Here is a 25,093-nt window from a genome sequence, read left to right as displayed (position 1 = left end):
CAAATAGGACTAAAACATAAAATGTGCCATTTAAATAAAAAGTGTATTTTGACAAAAAGAAAGAAAACATCACTGAGACGTGAAAAGGGGATGTGAACACGCTCATTCACTCACACCTCAGGATACCAGCTTCCTAACGGGTGGGAGATAACTAGAGCCTTAGAAATGTAAATGTTTTAATTTAAAAACTTAAAACGTTTATACTTTCATATAGATTCAAAAGTCGAAAAGTATAAAAGGTATTTTGTGTAATCTTTTTTTTTTGAAAAAGACTTCTTCCCTTCCAATAATGTAATTAAATTTAAATATTCATTTAAATATTTCACAATTTCATTAAAGGCACATTATCCATTATATTACTATAGCATGAACACTAATACCTGTACAAATGGCAGGTATTCATACCACTTATTTTCTGTATCATACTATATGTTTTAGCATCTAATTATATTAACTTTACCACTCAAATTAGAATTGCGTTAAACCATTTTCCAACTGGTTTCAGTCTATAAGTACTGGCTTCTTAATAGAGCTGAAAGCTCTTTGAGATCAATGATGTCATCATACAATACTTCAATACTTTTAGATAATAAATGAATAGCTACATTAATTCAATGAACAAAGGGCCTATATGAGTTCATATCCACTGAACTTATTAAAATAAAAAAGTCTCATCTTTTCAAGCATGTAATTGCCATAAGCTTACCTTTCGCTGTTCTCTTCCGTAGTATCCTGCATTTTAGAGGATAGTCCTGTATATCTGTCACCTGTCAGTTTTTCTTCTTCTAGGCCTATCCTATTACCATTGTATTTTTCAGTCATTATTTTGGTTGGTGAATGATCAAAAGCAGGGCATAAGTCTTCCTTAGAAAGTTCTTTCCACCGTTTCTAAGTAGGGAAGAGAAGTGAAAAACAAATGCAAACACTAAAATTTTACTTTTCTTTAAATAAAAAGGATATACAAATTGAAATTATATATTCAACTTTAAGAGAACCCTGTGATGCTAATTGGAAGAATGAAAAAGGTATTTTACAGAAACCTCTTCTAGATGTGCCTCTTTTAAGCTTAAAATTTAAAAACAAAGTATTTAATATGTATATACATCTCTAGGCAGTTGAATATAATAATCTTAATGAAATTAAAGTGGAATTTAACCTATTGAGACAAAGTATACTAGGACCTCACCAAAATATTAGTCATAGTAAATGAGATTTTAGCCAGAGCCAGATTCTGCTGGACTCCTAACCCACAGTGACCAAGATGGCACTTGAATGTGTTCTGTTGTTCCTCTCTGTTAGACCAGACTGGTCTAACAGAGAGGAACAACAGTGAGATCTCCAGGCAGGTCTCTCTGATGTCAGAGGACCTTACTTTGTTTTTTTCCTACCAGCTATGCTAGCAGTTCCAGGTAAGCCAGCCCACCACCAGGTTAGAAAAAACTCTGCTAGCATGCCTAGACTTCAGGAGGCAGGATTTAGACCAAGACAAAGAGAAATTCCATTTCCTTCCTCTAGGAAACAGGCTGTCATCACCTACCTTGAGAGCCTATTGTGATTAATGACATAACAAGCCTAGCATCATATCTGGCAAATGTTAGATTCCGTTGCCCTCACTGCCACCATCCCTAGGGAGAGAGGAAGAGGTGCAAAGTGTATCTGAGCCCCTGGAAGATGAAGGCAGTGACAAAGTACTAGCCAGAGAGGGAGAAGGCAAGTATAACCTCAGCATGAGGGACCTCTAGCTCAAGTTCTTCAAGGGCTGCAAACACAACCATCCATCTCCCAGCCAATAACAAGAGTAGGTAAAGGTGGCAGTGAGAGCCAATGGTTTTGATTATCCACACTGGTGCAAAGTGACCTGGTACGGACAGGGGTTGCCCTCTTTGAAGATCTTACCACAGAAGCAAGGAGTCTAGAACCTAATGAATAAGAAACTCTATAACTTATTGCCTGAGGATTGTAATGATTTTGAACACAAATGTAACCCTGCAATTTACACTTGTCTGGAACTTAATGAAACATTCTTTCCCTGGAGTTGCTTTGGTACAAAATGGCATTGTTAAAAACAATGCTTGTATATTATTAAAAAAAAAATCTTTGGAAAATTCATTGATACGCTGATAAATTAGTTTCTAACTTATTTCATTATCCTACAACAGAGGAATTAAAAAAGAAAAAGGCATTTTACCACACTCCTCCTTTCCCATATATAGCTATTTTACTAAGAGGCATAATTAATGTATCTTTTTTTAATGTAGTTGATTCACAAAAAATTTAGAGAATGCAAAATTCTGTAATTTGCTACATTTGGAGGACAGTGAGTAGGACAGTTTGATCAATCTGACTAGATGATGAACATGTAGAGCTTGACTCAGAGATGAAGCCAGAAAGGAAGTGGACCTCAAGGAAAGAAGTCTCTGAACTTATTTTAAGAAACAACTGGATGGAACCCACTTCTCCTGAGCACGGACCTAAGAGGATGCAAACCATATCCAGAAAGAGTATTTTGCCAATACTTGAGAAAATGCTATAATGGAATATAAGAGTAAGATGTTTTCACTTTAGAGGACTATGTCAGTTTTCCTTCTTCCCATTCAACATTTTTGTTACTCAGTCCAGACAACGTTTTGTACATTGAAGATGTACATGGGGAAACTTCTCAAGTACTTACTATACCCACACTGACTTAATGCTTCAGCTGCACCAGCTCTTAAATCCTCAGAAGAACCTCAGGAGGTAGGTGCTACTACTGTTACTATCATCATCCCCCCTCTACAGAACAGAAGCAACTTGACCAGGCTATGCAGCTAATTAACAAAAGGGCCAAAATTTTAATGCTATAATCCTTCATGATTATTTCTACCTCTGAAAAGCTCATCAATTTCAGATACCAGATAGTTTAAAGAAAGTACCCAATAAAAACTGTTAAATTGTCTCCAGAATTTAGGTTGTTTGATTTTTTTAAAAATTTTGATTCTTCCCTGGGGACCTAGTTATAACAACTTGGCTTATACTTGGACAAAACTCAACAATGTCAATAAACAAAAGACAATGACAAAAATCACATCTTACTGGACCACTTCCCAGAATATGCAACAAATTCAGAATCTGTCAACAAGAAAAGGACTCAGCACAAAAGGGGTAAGGGAGTGGAGAAAAGGAGATATTTAACGCTAGTGACTTAAAAAAAAAAAAAAAAGGCAGTGTCATTTTGCCACATCTCTGGGCAGCAAACTCACTCAACTTTGCCTTCCCTGTAACCCACAAGTAAACAGGCAAAGTCACCTGCCTTGGCTTGTCACTGCTGACTGGGGAAGCGAAGGAATCAATACCACACTCAGCTACAACTTCATTCAAGCTCTCATCTGGAGGCCTGGAGTACAGCCATCTGGACCAAGAGTTTATCTTTCTAAATCTACACACATGCTGAACCACAGTCCGCATATCACACGCTGCTACGAGCCACTCCCTGCACACCACCTGCAACCTCACCCATTTCTCACTGAAGAAAGTCCCTTGAAGGAGCACTTAAAAGTGATGTCATTAAACTTGAAACCCACTGTAATTACTTTATTAGTAGTGTCAAATTACCAGGTAGAGATCTTACAACATCAGTTCTGAATTGCCAATCTAGATATGTTACTCTGTGAGGTTTTCTGTGATCATGGGTACTGGGAGTGTGCTGTTACGTGATAATACCAGTAACTATAACATCTTTTTATGCCCTTGTGCCAAGAAAGATTTGAGGTAAATGATATATTCTCAGAGACAACTAGAAATTATCTGTATTTATCTAGGTAGGTCAAGATCATTGGAAATTTCCAAAACTAAATACATGATGTATGATTATAAACATACGTGTCTTTACCGATTTCAGAAACAATCGCTTTAGATGTATTAACAGCTCTCCTTTATCCTGACAGGTTCTAAATCATTTTATATCTCTATATGTCAGAAATCTTCACAGAAAAATAAACTATCCAATAATGAAAATACCTCTCACATAATATAAATCCAAATTAAGACTGAAGGTGAAGACAGATGTCCCCTTTAGCAAAAAGTACCAGAAACAAAGAAATACGGCTCGGGTGCTGCTGACCAGACAGTTCTCTGAAGATACACAGGTTCAGGAAGTGTGATATCACCCTCCCACACCCCTGGCCACAGTGCTCACACCAGAAAGAAGCTTCCTTCTTTCTTCTTTACAAATAGTAATTTTTCCCAAAATTCCTAGGTAAAGAGGAGGAGGTAGACATATGGAGAGAAAGAAGAGTCTTTTTATAAATTGGCTACCCTATCCTTGTATGTCAAAAGAGATACTTGTATAGGTCAGTTATATTCATGCAGTTTGAGGTTTCTACATTAACTTTAGATCTTATGATTTAGGATTTCAGAGAACTTCTCTTAGATTTTTATTTTAAGCTAAGGTTCTAGAATAGTACTGTCCGGTGAAATACAATGGGAGCCACATATGCAATTTCCAAATGTCTAGTAGTTGTGTTTAAAAAAAAAAGATGAATTTTAACAATATCTTTTATTTAACTCAATATAAAAAATATTGTCATTTGAACATACAATACTTTAAAAATTATTGAGATATTTTATACTTTATCTCCCTGTATTTAATCTTCGAAATCTGGTGTGTATTTTATACTTCAAACAGATCTTGATTCAGAATAGCCTAATTTCAAGTACTCAATTACATGTATGGTTAATGGCTACAGTATTGGATAGCAAAGTTCCATGCAGAGAAAACTACCTATGTAAAATAAACAAATCCATATACTCATTAATTATCTTTATAATAAAAAAAAAGTACAGCACCACAGAAATTATAGGAACGCTTAGACCATTTCCGTGGAAACTGACCCCTCCAAACGGATAACAGGCTTTTCTGATCCTGAATACCTGAAAAATACAGAGACATTTCCAACATCCTACCTGAAGAAGGGGCAGAGAATGTCTTGGGTTTGCATGGAGTGTTGGATGAAGCTACATGGAAACTCTGATGGCTATAACCTACCAGATAAACTGAGACAGAAAAAAACTCTCCCAAGCCACAAACTATACTGCTATAATAATAAAGACCACAAAAAAGTATGTTCATAAAATTCATCTCTGTAGTGAAAAAGATCCTCAAAGTAAGGGAATATATATTCTGAAACTAAGGAAACTTGAAAAAATTTTAAAGTGGAGGGAAGGATACTATCCAAAAGACAGCAAACTTTCTCTACAATTAGTACATAAGAACGTCCAGGAAATAAGCAATGAACAACTAGGGAAGCTACAAGTGTGTGAAAAAAGTTTGGTTTAACTATTTAACTTTTTTTCCAACTCCAGATTGGAGTTTTTCAACTCCAAACTGAAGAGAAGTTCACAGAGATTAAAAAAGAGAAAGAGAGAGACCTTTTCCTAATCTTAAACATTTGAGATAACTTTTACTTCTTCTGAAATCACTGGTTCACTGCCAAGCAAACCCAGTGTTCCCAAAGTCTGACTTCTGAAGAAGGGTGCATGTTTTATGGGCCTAATCGAAATACTGAGTATTTTATGGACTGATGCAATGTTTCTCTTCATTAAAGATTTATTCTTGCTTCTTGGTTTGCCTATTTTTTCCCCTTTGCTTTGTTTTGTTTCTTAAATTCCGCATATGAATGAAGTCATATGGTATTTGTCTTTCTCTGACTTATTTTGTCTAGCATTATACTCTCTAGCTCCATCCATCTTGTTGCCAATGGCAAGATTATAAGACTTTAAATTTTACTGATAACAGTTTGTTTTGAATAGTTACAATAATACTAAAGATCAGAACAACAGCTGAGAAACAGAACTGCTTAAGAATATTTTAATGTCTTTGAAAGTGTAACTTATATTTAATTCCATTATCACAGATGGTCTGAGTTATAAAAGGCTTATTCAGTGTATTTCTGACTTGCCTCGTAATCACAGAAATTAAGGAACCAGTATATGTGTTCATAAGAGAAATATAAAGAGTTTTGATCTACTTATGTCCAATACTATGTGACCAGATCAGACAAGAAATAGGGGTCTGTTAGTACATAACACAGATTTCTGATAATCAGTCTTTGAACTTAGTTTTTGCAAATGTGGAACAAAAATGTCTTCATGAGAGCATAGCCAGAAATCAGAGAAACAGAACTTTCTACTGGAATTTCATATGTCTGCCGTACTGGAGTTGCTCACTGTTAACAAAATTAAGCATCTATTACATAAACTAATTATTCTATAATTGCAGGTCAAGTTTTTAATGTGCTAAAATTACCAAAATTCTTTGGTTTATTTTAATGCTTAAATGCTTAAACTAACCTCCTTATATGAAAATTCCACTTTCTTTAATAAAATTTTGTTCCCACTAGGGCTTTTGAGTAACAGGCAAGATTTAACATGAGGCTGAGGTATATATGAGGATGTGAGCTTAAACGTTACAATTTTAAGATGGCCAGCTGGGTTCTCCACATGAATGTAAATATGCTTTTTGGAAGGAAGGGAGAAAACAAGTGCTTCAATGGAGTGCAGCAGTTATTTGATGCTAATCATATATAATACACAGGTATTATTTCCCTAAAAAAGTTTACCTGTATATTTGAATCTCCCTTTATAAATTTTCCTCCTTCTATTATAGTCATATATGAAAATCTGAGTTGATCTGGTGTCTGAATAAGTCCCATTCGATATTTCCTCATATTCAGTAACAGTTGTTTAATGTTAATATCATCTCCTTTTTCCATCTGCAAGAAAGGTAAAAATTATTCAAGCCTTTTGTTGTTAAGAGTCCAGGAAAGAGAAGCAATACAGGATAGCTGGCTGCTCAGCACTGTGCAATGTGCAGCGTCTCCCCCAAGAACCAGAAGTTACCACTGCTGTAACTCTTTCTGTACAAAACAGCTACCCCAATCCACCACCTTCCGCACACCTCAACTGCTCAAGCAGTAGATGGAGGCCTTTAACTGATATGCAACTGATTCCAAACCAATCATAATAATCTTATTTACTTTGGCCAGTATTTGTCTAAGGAAGAATTTATGACCAGTTCTGGCTTAATATAAAGATAAATCCACTGAGATTAGTGTTCTGCTTTTTTTTAAAAGGTCTTAACAGAAGTAGATCTTTTTTGCCCAGTGCCCTTCTGCCTTCATGTCTGTGCCCAGCAGCCATCTAAAGATGGTGGAGAAGAAAAACAGTAAGAGCTTAGATTCACAATGACACGGTTAAGTCACTGCACCAGCTCCAGACTATCGATCTCGTATTATAACCAGCACAACCCTCACCCCAACTGAAAAAGAAAAAAGTGGAAGTTATGTCTGGCAGGGAATAGGCACAAACACACAACCCAGTTTTTAATAGTCATTCACCATTAAGTGAACAGAATTTTTTTAAACATGTCAAAGTTCACTTTAATGTAACAATCGGTTTTAAGATTTTATTTATTTGAGAGAGATAGAGAGAGAGAGAGAGAGAGTGTGTGAGTGTAGGGCAGAAGGGGCAGAAAGAGAGGGAGAGAATCTCAAGCAGACTCTGCACTGAGCGCACGACCAAGATCATGACCTGAGCCAAAACCAAGAGTCAGATGCCTAACTGACTGAGCCACTCAGGTGCCCCAACCCAGTTTTAATTTTAATTTTAATTTTAAATTAAGTATGCTCTATGCCTGACATGGGGCTTCAACTCATGACTCCAAGATCAAGAGTTGCATGCTCTACTGACTAAGCCATCCAGGTGCCCTGTAACAATCCAGTTTTTGACTGAAGTATATTACTTACAGGCAGAGTAGTAAAGTAATACAGTAGGTATATTAAGACTCGACCATTCCTATACTCTAGAGATGCCCTATGCCCCAACTAAGGAAAAATGGACATTCTAAAAAGAAAAGGCACAGGCCTGTATCCAGGCTGGGGCTGGGAATGGGTTGGTGAAGAAAGAATACAGCCCTTGGGGGCAGAGATTGGAATTTCAAGGGAATAATAATACTAACATTTACTGAGTGCTTAGAAAATACCAGAGACTCTTCTAAGTGTTCTAAATGTATTAATTCACTTAATTCTTGTGAGGAACATAGTATCATTATCCTTAGTTTGTAAATAAGGAAACTAAGGGCAAGAGAAATGTAGTGCTGGTTTGAGTTGGAAGGAATTCAATATTATATATCAATTTATATCTGAAAAACAAGGAAGGGGGAAGACCTATTATTTCTGTAAAATAAAGCTACGAGGGGGAAAAAAAAGTCTTCTTGGAGATGTCTAGAATCATCTTGGACAGAGCCCCACCACTCACAAATAAGAGGCAGTTAAAAGGGTATAAGTGAAATTTTTTAGGTTTTTCTGAAGAAGGCAGAAGTTTGAAAATCACAGTTCTGGGATACTGACATTAGAGCTTACTTCTGCCAGGGGAAAACAATAAAAAATTAAACAAGACTAAAATTAGATCATAAGAAGCACTTACCAGAACAAGACAGGTATCTACTAGAGAAAAGGTGCCTGACCGCCCAATGCCCGCACTACAGTGGATCACTGCAGGCCCGTGTTCAGGATTCAAGGAACCAGACTCTCTCACTTTAAATAAGAAATTGAGAAATGAAGCTGGTGATTCAGGGACTCCAAAATCTGGCCAGGTAGTATAATGAAAGTGAGATATTGTTCTGGTTTCACCACTCTAAAAAGTGAAAATCAAGGGAAAAGTTAGTTCTAATTTCTTTTCTTTGAAAACCCTACTTCAGAAAGAATGTGTGTTTTGTGTTAATGCTTTTAATCCTTATGGACTTCTGTACCATGATTTTTTATTTGGTTTTTGATAATCACTCACACAAGTTTGGAGTTCTTCAGGAGAATTTGGAATTTATTTAATAATAGCTAACATTTCTAAAACATTATTTTGCAGGCATGTCCTAAGTTTTTTATGTATTAACTCAACCCATACAACAATCCTAATAAAACTCCTTTTCCAGATGAGATAACAGAGGCCAGAGGTTAAGTAATTTACCCTAGGTGACACTTTGAGACAATAGCAGAGCCTGAATTTGAAGCAGCAGTCTGGGCCCTTAACCACCGACCTACACCATACATGTTGCCAATATTTTAATTCATACATCATGATGAGTGTTCCTTTTGTTTTTCCTATTTATTTATTTTTAAAATATTTTTTTTATTTTTTGTCAGAGAGACGGAACACAAGCAGGGGGAGTGGGAGAGGGAGAAGCAGGCCCCCCGCTGAGCAGGGAGTTCGATAAGGGCCTCCATCCCAGGACCCTGGGACCATGACCTGAGCCGAAGGCAGACGCTGAACAACTGAGCCACCCAGGTGCCCTTTTTTTTCCTATTAAAAAAAAAAATCCTACCAGTATAATTTTACATTCTTTAATGGTTTCCTTTTTAAGAACACCCAACATTTTTAGATATAATTTTTCTCATCAGATGAGTTATCTTGTAGATTCTGCTACACAGGCTCAGAGGAGCAACTCAAGAATTAATTTAAAAACACAATCTTTACATTTTTAATTGAAATTGCTCTTCTAATTGCTGCTTTTCCCCGTGGTAATAATTTCCAATCCTAAAAATGTTTATATGACTTTGCTGATGTGCTAAAATGGTTTACCAATATGCTAAATGCTTCCTGTCTCTTAAAGCCTGCCTGGCATTCACTGTCACTTCCTGGATATTCCTGATGAGCTTTATTTCTGACTAACTCATTATGAAAATGTTCCTAAGCTTTTGCCAGCTGCCTTTTGCCCCAAGAAGCACTTTGGTGCCTTCTAGTCCTCATTTTTGTAAACCAAAGCAGTAACCCTCTAACATATATCGGCACAATTTCTCAGTTTCATTGTAGGATGTTTCTGGAGGGAGAAGCCATACAAGCAACATTAGGAAAAAAAACACCATGATAATTTTAATGGTTAAAAGCTAAAAATTATTATTACAGCATCCTTTTGGTACAAGTTTTCAAAATTAACTTTTTTTAAAAATAAATTTTCCCCCTTTTTCAGCAAAAATTAAGACTCCTAAGTCCCAGACTTGTTATATGAGGTATAACACTGATAAAATACAGTGCAGAAATTCTTTTAAAAAATTTCAAATTACCTACTTTTAGTGACTAATTTTCTTAAAATTTGCTTTCATAATTCCAAATACACTCTGATCCATAGGTTCTCAATATACTGAAGGTACTAGAAAATATAAATCTATTACTAATTGAAATGATCACTGGGATTCCTAAATTTCAAAACATTTCCTTTCAAAATTGTAGCTTACTGTATGTAAAAAAAGGGGGGGGTTAAATTTACTGTATTAAAAAAAGGCATTGAAAACATTTCAAATTAAGAAGCCTAAACTTTAGTTTCTTCTTACAAAACCATAAATGAACAGGTAACAACACAATACCAGCACAGGAATGGGCTAAAGTGGCTGTTCCTGCCGTAGCCCAGGGGCATGGAGTCACACCTTCCTTTAAATAGGGTCTAAGATTCCAGTGGGAGTGTTTACCCTTTTCCCAACCCTGACAACCGCTGTGCTGTGGTCATCTGCCACCATGCAGTGCTGACCTCGCATAGCAGGGCCAGGCTTTGTCATGCGAGCCTAAACCAGGTCCTGTGTGGACCTGCTGGAGCTCCCAGGTCTGGGAGGGGTGGTGCCAGAACCCAAATCACCTGCAAGCTGTGCTCTGCAGGGCCTGGCCCAGTCTTCCCATAAGGTTGTATACTCACTTATGCCCATTTACTGCATCACCTCCTGGCTTAAAACCTAGAGTTAACCCACAATCCTGAGCAACTGCTTGCTTTTTTTTCGCTTGTATGATTTTGGCTCAAGACTAGAAGTCTCTTGATTTTTTTCAAATTCAGGTCACGCTGTCTGGGATACTCAAAGCCAGTTCCCAGAAATGTTCACGACTGTTTGTATAATGCAGTCTTCCCCACTAATAGATTTTTGAGAATCAGTCTTTTTCTTCCCCTAACAGGACCAGACTAAAGAACTTAAGAACTTTTATTAATGTGTCCCTACTGAAACAAGATTCAAAATCACAGCTCACCAAAAAAAAAAAAAAAAAAAAAAAAATTCATACAATTCCCAACGGACCACTTCATGAAGCAGTAAGATCTGTATGTTTCGGACTGAGATAGAAAAGAAATGTTTATATGCTTGACTGGGCCTCTTCTCCCTCTTTTTTGTGAGGAAAAAACATGAGGGAAAAAAGGATTGCCAAAGGCTGGAGAGCTAAAACAAAATTCATCTTTATTCCAAACAAGCTCTACGTGTAGACTTTACAATTTTTGACAAACTTCTTATTTCAAAACTGGTGGAAGCCCCCTCTCCTTCTCCCAGGTCATCAAGTCACATTAGTCCTCCTGTGATGCCCAGTTGGCCTCTCCAACCCCTCTCACCCCATGCACACCGGTTGCATCTGCAATTACATGGCTGTCCCTGACAAATCTTCTTTGTAAAACACTGCATTATGTATACCACACTCTGCACAAGATGTCAGTGGTTCACTCTTCTTTTTAAGGCAAAATCTTATTTACATATTTTGAAGGAGAATTCTACCCTTGAATAAGGATATCTAATTCATTATATATGGAGGCCAGGAAGATAAGCTAGGAACTGAGTAGGTATAAGACCATGGGCAACAGTCAGGCTTATGGCAATTTAAGTGCATGCCACCTAAAGCCATTCAAAATCAAGTTAACTTATTTTATACAGACAGATAAGATTATAAATTTTCTAATTATTACAAAGAAATCTATGCAGCTCTTTGGTCCTAGGCCCAATTATTTTCACACTTTGGGCATCTACAGAAGTACCAAGATTGTATTTCCAAGACTTTCATCATAAGCCCAATTTTATTATCTGTAAATGGTTAAAAACAGTACTTACCTTATAAGGCTATTGTGAGGAATAAAAGAAACAGTGAATGTAAAGTGCCTAACCCATGCCTGCATATGGTAAATACTTAGATACCTTTTCGGAAACAATTATATACTGACGCTATTGTAGCCCCTAGTAAGCTCCAAGCAATTGTAAACTTCTTCACATTTTCAACTGCTTCAACTTAGTATTTCCTCTACACAAAGAAGTAGCAAAGTTTGTGAAGCCTATCTCCTAAATACAAACTTATATGAGATCTGTAAAGTGCCTTAGTTCAGTCCCTCCTCAATTTCTGCCAGGATCATTATATGGTCTGTGTTAAATATTTAGTTACTGTAATTCATTTTGAAAGATGAACAGACCTCACCAGATCAGGAGAGGAGAGTGACAGAACAGGTAGGCATGGGGCTTGCATTCTAAGCAGTGAGAAAGCAATACAGAGGTGTGGGCCTCCAAGAATCAACCTATTTGAGAAGTGTAGGACTGTTAGCAAGAACAAACTGAGTACTTAGACAAGAAGGAAGGACCAGTCCAGGCTGGGTCTTGGACTTCTGCATAAGCAACAGAAAGATTTTTTAGAGCAAGGTGGAAGGATTATGCCTGTATTTTATTTTAATTAATTTATTTTTTTTAAGATTTTTATTTATTTATTTGACAGAGAGAGACACAGCGAGAGAGGGAACACAAGCAGGGGGAGTGGGAGAGGGAGAAGCAGGCTTCCCGCCAAGCAGGGAGCCCGATGCGGGGCTCGATCCCGGGCTTGACCCCAGGACTCTGGGATCATGACCTGAGCAGAAGACAGACACTTAACGACTGAGCCACCCAGGCACCCCTACGCCTGTATTTTAGAATAACCACTCACTCGGTACAATGGCAGAAGGAAGCACAAAGGTAACAGGTAAGGACTCTCTACCCATGGGGAGCCGAAAACCTTGTTATGGGAGTCAAAGTACATACATACACAAGTACTAAATAAGCCAGTAAAATGGAAAATTTAAATTATGGAGAGAAGTGTAAGATTACAGCTATTAGGAATGAATGCGTCATAGATGAATTAAGAAAGACCAAAGTAAGAAATGGGTCACAAGGTGGTCCTGAAGGATGTGCAGGATATAAACAGGCAGAGAAGAGAGGATGACACTCCAGGTAGGATAAACTGTTTAAACTATTTTGAATCAAATCCCAGCTGAACATGATAATAATTAGGCACTCATCCTGTTTTGGGCAAATCTACAGGGACAGAGAAACAGAAGGCAGCCAGCATTACAATAGTATTCCTGGAACTTGATAAACATAAAGCTGGCCAACAATATTATGGAAAATAGTGAAGGGCAACTAAAAAGAAAATCCTGAAAGACAAGCACTCTAGATGACCTTATGTTTTAAAAGCCCTACAAAACCTTCCCCTTAGCTTAAGCCACGGGGCTGCTTTAAAAGCAGAGATGGAATTTCTTCATTCAGGGGCAAAAGTTCAAACTCTTAGCTCTACTGAAGACACTGGAAAGGGCAGCTGGTGTGCAGCTTTACTGCTCCCTTAGACCAGAGGTCTGTAAAAGAGCAGGCCCACACAGACCACAGCTTGGGCCCCAGACCTCTTACTACAGACAAGTCAGACTCCTTTAGCAGCAAACTGGTTCTCTGCAGCTCAGGGTGAGGTTGGTGACCACTCCTTACCTGCAGCATCACCTTTCTCACTCTTTTGGTATTTCTTTCTCCCTCAACTTGTTCTTTCTGCAGTCCTTCCCAATTCATTGATATGACAAAGGAAACAGATGCACACAACTAAAGCTACTAACTGGGAATCCTACATGGAGTCTTAGGCCTGTTACAGCATTAATTCACTTGATCCTTACAGCAACCCTCTGAAGTACATGTGTCCTTAATCTTCATTCTGTAGATGAGTAACTGAGGCACAGAGTGTAAATAGTGGGACCAGTCACACAACCAGGAGGCGTACAGTTGGGATTTAAACTCAGGCAATCTGGATCCAGACTGTAAATACTTAACCAAATACAATTCTGCTTCTCATGCTGAAATGCTACTTTGTTCTTCTAACATTCCTAGTTCTTACTAAGGATTGTAAGGTAGAATGTAAACATATTGTTGCTATTAATTATGGTGGACTCTGAACCCAGGCCAATAAGAAATCACACAGTTGCTAGCAACTGAAACAGTGGTTGGCCAGTTCACATACTTCAACTCAAAGATGCTTTAGAACCAAGAATCTTCCTTTACTAGGACAATTAGCACTTTTTTCAAAAGACTTATTAGCCCCATGTCATTCCAAGTCAGGAGATCAGGATTTGAGTTCTGGCCTGTCACTTATTAGCTGAGTAATCTATTTACAGGAAAAATCTTATAACCTTAATGGATTTTCGGTTTTTAAAAAATATAGGAAATACTGAAATATTAAGAATATTTATCACATTATAGGAAGACTGTGGGTCAAATTATATGTAAAAGTGCTTTGCAAAATGATAAAATACAAAACGCATTTTATTTTATTATTAAGGTATAATTAACTCTTAATTAGATAGGATAGGTTTCAGAAAACAGGGAAAAACACCTATGTCTTTCTCCATTCAAATCAGTTTTTAGGCCAGAAGCAGATGAGGTACCTGGAATAAATATCAAGAGAAGATGATTCGAAGAACCATGAGAAGTTTATAGAAAAGCAGTTCTGTTTCTGGGAATAAGTACTGCACAATCTAGTACCAAACAGCTGTTGATGTATCTCAGGGCAGCTTAAGACATATGTAAATCGAATAGTTGGTTCAAGAAACTACAAATAAGGGAAATTTATAAATAAATCTAAGTCATGTAATTCCCAACCTTTAGACTTCTCAGATAACCTAAGAGATCACATAAAAACTTAATTACGGATGTCATGCGAAGCTGGGCCTGGGCCCTCAACAGTATGCACCTGTGCTTACAGTAGGCAGCAAAAAACAGGCGTTTCAAGAGATCAACCTTAAAATGTATTTCTTCATATCTAAAAGTGTGTGTGTGTATGCACTTTATATATCCCTTCTCTATAAAACTTATTAGGGTCAATGATCCCATGTTAATAATTTCATTCAGTTAATGGTTAACTAAAACAGTATCTCACTATACAGACTAGATACATTCCTGAAATCATTTTTTGGCAGACAAATATTTTCCTATTTTCTAGTTTTCCTAGCTCCTAAGAGCATCCCAGAATCACTCTCATTTCATATTTTCCAGTTATCCTGATTACAACACAAAGAAGGTAAAACAGGTAGGTGGTGAAAAGGGGAGAAATGTCTTGATCCCCAACTTGAAAATAGCAGGTTCACAAATCCTCCATGTACATGTATCTCAACCAAGAAATAAGGAACAATTCTTGTATTTCTGGAAAAGATCCAAACGAATGTTCTTGGGACCATATGCTAAATTTATTTCACCATTTTCCCCAATTCAGTAAGGACAAATTTCTCTGTGGTGAATCATCTGAATTAACAACATTCCGGTAAGTTATTTTCTTGACTGGCCTACCACTCTCAGCAGTACAAAGTGCTGCCATGTTGACTGGGCACCTATTCTACATCAGCTGCTCTGCGCACACATCTTCATTTGATCTCCACAACAGCCCTGAAAGGGAGCTATCACAATCTCTGCTTTCCAGACGAGGAAAGGATGAGGGACATTGAGGACAGGTCCCAAGGATATTTCTACTAAACAACAGAGCTGGGATTCGAATTCAGGTTAGCCTGATTATAAAGCTCTCTCTCTCTTCATCCCCAAGTAATCTTAATAAATTATCTTCAATCCTGAACTTTAAAATCCTTAGTTTCTAGGTTTTCTCAAGAGTCCTCAGAGAGCTACCGCATGTAGGAAACACAAAGTAAACACCATGCTTATGACTACATACTATTATCGATACTATCGAAATGTATATGCAGCCCCAAACTTCAAATCTAATGACAAAAAATAATTCTGAAAATCAGCAATATATAAAGTCCAATCTTTTAGGCATGAAAAGTCTTACATTGATATTTTCTAACTGCAGTAGATGTACTGTATAATATGACTTCACATCTTCTGACAAGAACTTCACACTGAATCCTGTTTCTTTAAACAGCATCTCTCGATCATCTTTTGTTGGCCAGTACTGTGCACATTTAACCTAAATTTAAGAATATGTAGATATTAGTTCCTAGACATTATGAAACCCTAAAAAGCTGGGAAAGGAAGACAAACCACACACACACATGCTATATTTTTTTCAAGTACCCAAATCTATGAACAATTGCACTATATTTGATGCTCAATGTATTTTAGTAAGATTGACATTTTATAAAAGGTTTGTAAAATGTTCCTATTACTTATAGTAAAAAAAAAGCCATAAACAGCTATGTTCATAAAAGTGAATTTGTCGTTTCTAAAGCATGATAACCTATATTTTAACATCATACTGGCATTCACTTCACATTTCTAAAATTATCAACCTCTTGTAAGAATCTTTTCTTCAAACAGTATTGAAAAGGCTTTATTTTACAAGTATTTTCTTCAAATACCCATGAATCTGCTACCAAATACTATTTATCTAGAAGTAACATTGTATATTCACTTACTAAAATTAAGTCAGGGAAACAAATCAGAAGATAAGCCCCCTTTGGGGTGCCTGGGTGGCTCAGTCAGTTAAGCATCTTGACTTCATCAATCAGAGAAAGACAAGCATCATATGATCTCACTGATATGAGGAATTTGAGAAACAAGACAGAGGATCATAGGGGAAGGGAGGGAAAAATGAAACAAGATGAAACCAGAGACGGAGACAAACCATAAAAGACTCTTAATCTCAGGAAAAAAACTTGAGGGTTGCTGGAGTGGAGGGGGGTGGGAGGGATGGGGTGGCTGGGTGATGGACATTGGGGAGGGTATGTGCTATGGTGAGTGCTGTGAATTGTGTAAGAGTGTTGAATCACAGATCTGTACCCCTGAAACAAATCATACATTATATGTTATTTAACAAAATTTAATTAGGAGGAAAAAAAAAGCATCTGACTTTGGCTTGGGTCATGATCGAGCCTGGTCCTGGGATCGAGCCTGGTCCTGGGATCGAGCCCCGTGTTGGGCTCCCCACTCAGCGGATTTTCGGTTTTTAAAAAATATAGGAAATACTGAAATATTAAGTATATTTACTCTATCACATGATAGGACTGTGCCTAGGGAGCCTTCTTATCTCTCTCCCTATGCCCCTCCCCATGCTTATGTGCACATCTCTAATAAACAACATCTTTAAAAAAAAGAAGAAAAGCCCTCTTTATCTAGAGTTGGTACATTTTGGCAGAACTACTAATATGGAATTCCTATTTGTGACAATAAAAGGATCTTCCCAAAAGCCAAATTATGAGACCAACAGACTGTGGCAAGGTGAAATAAAGAGCCACTTCATTAGGAAAAAGAACACTACAAAAATATCCTTATAAAATATGGTCATTTCTTTTCCAAATCAAAAACAGCTACAAATCACAAACAGTAACAACACCTCCAAACAAATAATTACTATGAGCTGATACTTCCAAAGGTGCTAGAAGACATTTTAAATATGATACAATAAGTGAAAGAGCATAAAGGAGAATGAGAACAACTCAGAAATGAGGTGATAGGAGACAGAAAAAAATTAGGAATCAAAGAACACATCATTTCAGAAATGAAGACTAAACTAAAAGGAACAGAGGCATGAATAAACACAGCAGATAATAAAAGAAATGGAGTGACAATAGGATTTAAGAGAAAGTGACAAATATAAAAATAAGCAAAGAAAATCTAACGTGAATAGGATCCAAAGAACACTAAAGCAAGCAAACAGTAAATATTAACAAGTATAATCAATACATTCTTCTTTAAAAAAATCACAAATTGAAAGAGCATACTACGCATCTGGAAAAACTGACCCAGAATGACCAACACTAAGACATATTTTAGTAAAAATAATGAGATTTGAAGGAAAAAAAAAAGTCGTTGGGTAACCTAGATAAAAAGAACACATGACTTGCAAAGGAAATAAAATCAGATGTCCAATTGACTTTGTCCCAGTAATCTCTAAAGCCAAAGGGAAATGGAGTAATGTATTTAAGTTGCTCAAAGAAAAGCAAATGTGAGCCAAGATTTTATATCCTGTCAAAGTGACTTTTAAGCATTAAGACAGCAGATTAATCTCTCATCGACAGGTAAGAAATCAGGAACTATAATACCCATGAGTCCCTTCCTTAGGATGCACTACAGAATGAGATATCTACAGAACAGCTGGAGAGACATCAATAAGACCGACAATGTAAATTAAATATATATTTACATGTAGAACTAAGGTTTTACAAAGGATATGAGAAAGACTGTGGTTATGTTATATACTCTGACAATGTAGGCAAAGTACAACTTAAAAACAGAAAGAGATGGGAAAAACATAAAAAATTTAAAACTTTTTCAGTAATTATTTTGGTGATGGAGTTGATACTCTTATTATGAGTCATTTTGGTGTGTAACATGGCACAAAGTAAATGAGTCATTATAAGATACTCTTTATTCATTGTGTCTTTGAAAAGCAGGATTCATGGTATAGAAAAAGGAGGAAACAGATATAAGGTAGAATGCCTTAAGCCAACCCCCTCAGTTCTAAATTTAAATTGGAAGTATCAGTATGACCCTTGAAGTGTGTTATCTACCACATTTCTTCCTTAGCTCTGTTCACCAAAAAGCTCTAAAAACAATGATCAACCCAGCATCAGTAAATATCCCTAATTTTTTTTTTAAAGATCTGATGTATTTGTCAGAGAGAGAGAACACGCACAAGCAGGGGGAGCGGCAGGCAGAGGGAGAAGCAGGCTCCCCACTGAGGAAGGAGCCCAACGCAAGACTCAATCCCAGGACCCTGAGATCATGACCTGAGCCGAAGGCAGACGCTTAACCAACTGAGCCACTCAGGCGTCCCAACATCCCTATTTTTATTGTCATGTTGAAATATCACTGCCCAATAAAAGAAACCAAGGTTCCTTAGAGAAATGACTGATTCTATGAAGAGGTTAAGCAGTCATTCCAGATAGTAAGAAAATTATTAAAGACTCTTTGGTTTTATCTCTTAGATTTCTGACTCAGAGCCCAACTTGAAGAGATTCCTGCTAGCCAACAGAGGAATAATTCAACTACTAAGACGGATAATAACTGCAATGGAGTGAAGTACATCAAAGATGTTTAAATCTATGAATTCAGGGGAGTCTGGGTGGCTCAGTCGTTAAGCGTCTGCCTTCAGCTCAGGTCATGATCCCAGGGTCCTGGGATTGAGCCCCGCATCAGGCTCCCTGCTCAGTGGGAAGCCTTCTCCCCGTCTCCCACTCCCCCTGCTTATGTTCCCTCTCTTGCTCTCTGTCAAATAAATAAATAAAATCTTTAAAAAAAAAATCTATGAGTTCATAATAATTGATCGCCTCCTGCCCCTGCCCCCACACCAAAAAAACCTAACTGGTCACCGGTTGAAGACACTAGGGAATTAACTATTTTGTAAACTCCTTTTCCTATATAAAAGTGGTCAACTAACTAGAAGGGAAGTTTTTCTTTTCTTTTTTAAAGATTTACTTATTAGAGAAAGAGGGGAGGGGAGGCAGAGGGAAACTTAAGCAGAAACTTAAGCAGACTCCATGCTGAGTGCGGAGCCCAAAGTGGGGCTTGATCTCACGACCCTGAGATCACGACATAAGCCTAAACCAAGAGTCAGGCACTCCGAAAGTTTCTTTTTATAGAGGTATTCCAACAAAAATTTAAGAAGGAATGGTAAAATTGGAACATCACTATTTTTTGTAACCTGTAACTAATTAAGGAAGTAAGCACTGACCAGCAATGGCTGCTAACACCGCAAAAAGAAAGATAATCAGACATTATGGGCTTCTTCATAAACAAAACAGTATCACTCATGAAGTAATCTTCCCCAAAATAATTAAACCTGAATCTTTTTAAGCATCTAGGTCCAACCACCATAAATATGATTTCTAATTTCTAGTGGCAGTCTTAGCTTATTAATATACTAATTATGCTCCAAGAAGAGAGACGAAACTTATAAATCATCTACTTTGCAATGCTGCTCAAATTGTTCAAACAATGTCATCATCACTGAATTTTTAAGTCACACTGGAAGCCATGAAGAAGCCATGTAAATAACTATGCCAATATTGCTGGACATTCTGGTATGTGAATGTCACTCAGGATTAAAAAGAGAGTAGAATAATTTGCAGCACCATCAAAAGCCACCAAATATGAATTTAGAAAAAAGTAAGAATCAGGAATCTGAAGAAGATCTTAGGCTGGAAGAGACCTTACTGACAATACTTTCCAATTTGCTTCTTTGACAGAAAAGGAATCTAAAGCTACAAAAGTTACAAGACTTAACTAATTAGCACTGTGTTTAGACTGTACCTCAAGTTTAATATATTTATACATTCCCAAACTTACTGTCTCATGACCTAAGAGCCAATAAAAATTCATATAGGTTAACAAAAACCTGTCACTTTAATCCTTTCTAAACTTTTCAAGATTTTGATAATAATAAATTATAAAAATTCTAATAAAGCCTAGGGATTCCAAAGATCTATGTCACCACTGGTCAATATTTGTTTCATTATATTTACATCTTGGAAGGTAGTGGTGTACAACTATTACTTAAATACTTAAGGCAAGAAAGGAAAAGGATGTACTACTTCTGGTCAGAAATACCCTGACCGCTAGCCTTTAGCAATTCAAGGCCAAAACCAGTAAATGAATGAATATCCCAAAAGAAGTATGAAAACATTTATAAGCTAATGGTACAGGCAGGACACTAAGTTGTAAATATTAAGTATTACTCACCGATTCCTTCTCCACAACTCGGTTTAGCATGACAACTGCTTTGGTTTTTTGCTGCCAAACCATGAGCCAGAAATGGCAACCTGTATTAGGAAGTGGGCCCTGTAAGAACAGAGAAGAAAAAGGAGGTAAGGGAAAGGAGATGGAACAAGGTTCAAGGAAAATTCCTTCAAGTATGCTTCTGGTTTAAGAACAATGTATTGAATCACAGTAAGTAAATCATTTTAAATCCACTTGAGTTAAAAAATAGTCTGTACTAGTTGCTTATAAATGATCAAAACTGACTTTTATTAACTTAGGCAGAAAAGGAATCTTTCAGGCTATCAGATGACTTTCAGAGTTGAGGGCTGGAAAGGCAGGCTTCAGTGTGAACCAACGTAAAGGCAAGATTCTGCTCAAAGGAGTCAGCTTGGGACAGTGCTCCTGATGCTGGTACTACTATCACCTTGCTGTGCTGGCATCACCAATGCCAAGGTGGCTACAATCACGCAAAACCTTTAAACAAACCAGAGTCAAGATCATGGGCAGGAATAACTGACTGGTCACGTTCTAGCTGCAAAGGAAATTTCTGTCCCTTTCAGCTTTCACAGCAGGAAGAGAGGTCCTGCCTGCCATGGATCATGGCAGTCCTACGAAAGAGGAAATCAGTGCTATCATTGGCCAACCAACCACCCCAAGTTAACTAGAAAAAGATTTCCAGAAAAAGCGGAAATTTCAAAGTGTCTGAACCACTAAGAAGCTGTTAATCTACAAAAACCACAGCATGTGCAACCTCAATAGAGGACTTAAAAGGGGCAATGGTTCGTATTACAGTACTGCCACAGGGAAAAAAAAAAATCAAATCCAGTTATCTTCATATTTTGCTTGGCTGGAGCACAGGGCAGAAGAAAGGGCAAACAGGAGATGAAAAGGCCATGGTCAAATTATAACTAATTTTAAAGGTGAAAATGAATGAGGCTCTGCTGCAGCTAATTCAAGTCAGTGCAAGCATTTTCCTCACAGGACAGAGGGAGAGGCAGCTTCAGGGGCTGGAGGCCAGCTCTCCTGGAACTTTAGCTTCCCATGTCAAACAAGGTCATTCACGTGGTTTGAGGCTGAAAGCATCTTTTGGGCAACTGTATTCCCTGGTTTGTAGCAGATGCTCTATTAATATTTAAATTAATAAACTCTAAGCTTCTAAGTTATAAAAAGGCCAGAAATCTACTTAGAATCTTGAGTAATGACAACCAAATGTTTGAAGATACTGTTCTCCTCACTTAATGTATATTATTACTTGATCTACTTCTACAACAAAAGTGAGAAAATCCCCAGTAAAATGAATGCCTTTTCTTTCATCGGAAAAAATGGATCTACTAATTCACCAGAAGTCACTCAGCGTGTATACATACGGAAACACAAAATACATTATGTCAGTGGTTCTAAGGTGGTTGGTGGGGGGGGGTATCTCTCAGCTCTTCCACCTACAAGCAACATTAACAAATTTTTTTTTTCAAAATGGAGATTTATAGCAAGGACTGATATTTTTTTAAAAAGTCAGAGGAAAAAGGTGACAAAAAGCAACAAAGGACAATTAGAACAGCTAAGGTTTATAAACATTCAGCATCTCTAGTTTTCTCTGTCCTGTAAAATATTCTCAGCCTTCAAAGAGTTTACTAAGAAGGCAAGGAGAAGTCCTTGTCCTACCAACTGAAACATATCAAGTGCCACAAAAGTAAGAGGTAAACCATCAGATCTTCGGGAGCAGGAAGGATGCTACAGCACAGCTTAAAAATGAGGAGGGCACTGATACAGGAAGACGCTGTAGAAGGACAGGGAGCAAGACCGGGCCCATTCCAAGCATAAGACAAGGCACATGCAAGTACAGGGTACGTTTGGGAGGGAGAAAGAAATCAATGAGGGCAAAGCAGAGGTAAGTATGCAGTAGGAAATCACACTGTATAGAGTGTGGAGGGTCTTGAATACAGGAAATTAGTCACCAAACTTTTTAAGAAGTAAAGTGGTATCATCAGATTTGTATGTTACAAAAATAATTCTGAAGGCATTGCTAAAGATGGATTAGGAAGGGAGGGACTGGTAGCAAGGAAACAAAAAGCAACTGCATTAGGATTCAGTAGATGATGAACATAGCTTTAACCCAGGTGAGAAAAACAGGAAGGGAGCTGGCTTGGTTTAAAAAAAAAAAAAGAGTTAGATGTAGAAAATACAGAATCTGCAATGTAAATGAGTCATCTGGGTAAAAATATCCAGTGAAGACCTGAAAAATATAGGGGAAAAATTCAGGACAGAATAAAATGCTAAAGACAGCCTTCTGAGTCCTCCAGCTCTAAATGCATGGAGCTCTGTCAGGACACACAGAGCAGTCCAATAGGGACAGGACACTTAAACACAACTGGTAGGCAATTTCTTTATCATTATGGGATTTACAGTATTTTATGAGAGAATTATTATTACTTCTATTACTACTACTAAGACGCAGTAACAAATGCCACAACGAATAATCCATGGAGGGCTTACCACAGTACCAGGAACTATAAGCACTGTTTCACAGATAATATAGGTATACATCTATAATATAAATATATATATAGGCTTGGGGAGTTAGGTAGCTTGTCCAAGGTCACACAGCAATCTTATGGTTGTAGAGCTGAATGATTAAGAGCATGACCCATGGAGCCAATGGGGCTTCAAATTCTGGCTTAAACTCACTTGTTGTATGGGCTTGGTAAAGTTTAATGCTTCTGGTCTTTAGCTAATTCCTCGTGCATTAAACCAGGGGGATGACAGTGTTTACCAGAGAGTTATCCTGAGCCTTAAATTATACAAAACACATAAAGTACAGAATAAGGTTACAAAACTGCTAGCTGTTATTAATTTTATTTCCTACTATGATGTAAAGTTCATAACAACAGGGTTTTGCTTAATGTCTAATTTTTAAAAAAAATTTTAAGGGGGGGGAGGGGCAGTTGGAGAGGGAAAGAGAGAGACTCTCAAGCAGATTCCACACCCAGCATGGAGCCCGATGTGGAGCTGGATCTTACAACCCTGAGAGGGTTGTAAGGTACTGTATACCTTTATATTTTTCTTTGAACTGTGAATTTATGTTCCTTCCCAGTTTTTTTTTTTTACATAGTTTTTCTTTTTTTAACATATAGCAGCTACTTTAAGTAAAATGAATTATTTTTCATTTTCTGTCAATTAGAAATAGTCTAATAGAAGATCTTTTTACTATATGAAACTGTTGTCTCTTTCAATAACAGGTTATTCTGATCCGAATTTTTAAAAAGTTCAAATATTGGGGCGGAGCAAGATGGCGGAGGAGTAGGAGACCTAGATTTTGTCTGGTCTCAGGAACTCAGCTGAATAGGGATCAAACCATTCTGAACACCTACGAACTCAACAGGAGATTGAACAGGAGAGTAGCAACAACTCTCTGAACAGAGAAGCGACCACTTACTGGAAGGTAGGGCGTGCGGAGAAGTGAATCCGAGGCGATATTCGTGAGGATAGACGGAAGGGGAGGGGCCTCCGCCGGCCGCTTCTGGCAAGTGATAGAGCCGCGGAGCACAAAATCGGACCTTTTAGAAGTTGCCTTGGCGGAGGGACGTCGCTGCAGTGGCTAAGCGGGGGGTGGAATCCTCCCGGGACAGTGTGGTCTCAGGACCCTTGGGGTCACGGAGAGACCGGGGGTGCCTGAGTGCGCCAGAGCTCCCAGGTATCCGAGCGGGGAAGCCGGCTGCAGAGACGGAGCAGAGTCGCGGGCTCTCAGCTCGGGGTTGCCATAAACTGTGATCTGCGGCCCAGTCGGGGCACGGCTCCCCCAGCAGGGACCCAACAAGCAGCAGATCCGGGGAGACTCCCCTTCCTTCCCGGGGAGGAGCGGTGCGGGAACGCACTGCAGGGATCTGCTGGGTTTGGAGACTCCGTGCGGGGTCGGGTGCCAGAGATAGCAACGCTCGATCACAGGCCGGGTGAGCACGGAGTGCGGCCGGAGACCGGGGACACGGGAGTGACTGCTTTTCTCTGGGGACACACTGAGGAGCGGGGCCCCGAGTTCTCAGCTCCTCCGGGCGGAGATTGGGAGGCCACGATTTCTGCCCTGGTCCTCCAAAGCTGTACTGAGAGCTTGCAGGGAACAAAAGCTCCTGAGAGCAAACCGGAGCAGCTTCCTTAGCCCGGACCGACAAGGGCGGGGCAATTCCGCCTCCCGCAAAGACATTTGGAAACCACAGCAACAGGCCCCTCCCCCAGAAGATCAGCACAAACAGCCAGCAAGCCAAGACCAAGTTGATCGATCAAGGAGAATGGGAGAACTCCAGCGCTAGGGGAATACTGCACATAGATTCATGGCTTTTTTTTTTTTTTTTTTT

At 38.2% G+C, this 25,093-nt stretch overlaps 1 protein-coding gene across 9 annotated transcripts in view; it reads right to left on the bottom strand.

The window, feature by feature from the left end:
- PTPN2 (protein tyrosine phosphatase non-receptor type 2) overlaps positions 1-25,093 on the bottom strand; it is a 95,616-nt gene that overhangs the window by 17,186 nt on the left and 53,337 nt on the right. For all 9 annotated transcript variants that reach the window (XM_025865148.2, XM_025865150.2, XM_073888019.1 and 6 more), the window contains 5 exons: positions 20,730-20,828; positions 15,880-16,017; positions 8,461-8,670; positions 6,597-6,749; positions 707-888 (listed from right to left, as the gene is read on the bottom strand). In XM_025865148.2, the coding sequence (XP_025720933.1) occupies positions 707-888; positions 6,597-6,749; positions 8,461-8,670; positions 15,880-16,017; positions 20,730-20,828 (782 nt within the window). The remainder of the gene's footprint in view (positions 1-706; positions 889-6,596; positions 6,750-8,460; positions 8,671-15,879; positions 16,018-20,729; positions 20,829-25,093) is intronic.

The sequence above is a fragment of the Callorhinus ursinus genome, unplaced genomic scaffold (assembly GCF_003265705.2).
Source record: "Callorhinus ursinus isolate GAN/ISIS: 27379988/994484 unplaced genomic scaffold, GSC_fseal_2.0 scaffold86, whole genome shotgun sequence".
Taxonomy (NCBI): Eukaryota; Metazoa; Chordata; class Mammalia; order Carnivora; family Otariidae; genus Callorhinus; species Callorhinus ursinus.
Note: the sequence above shows the minus strand (reverse complement) of the source record. Positions and strands in the feature narration are given on the sequence as shown.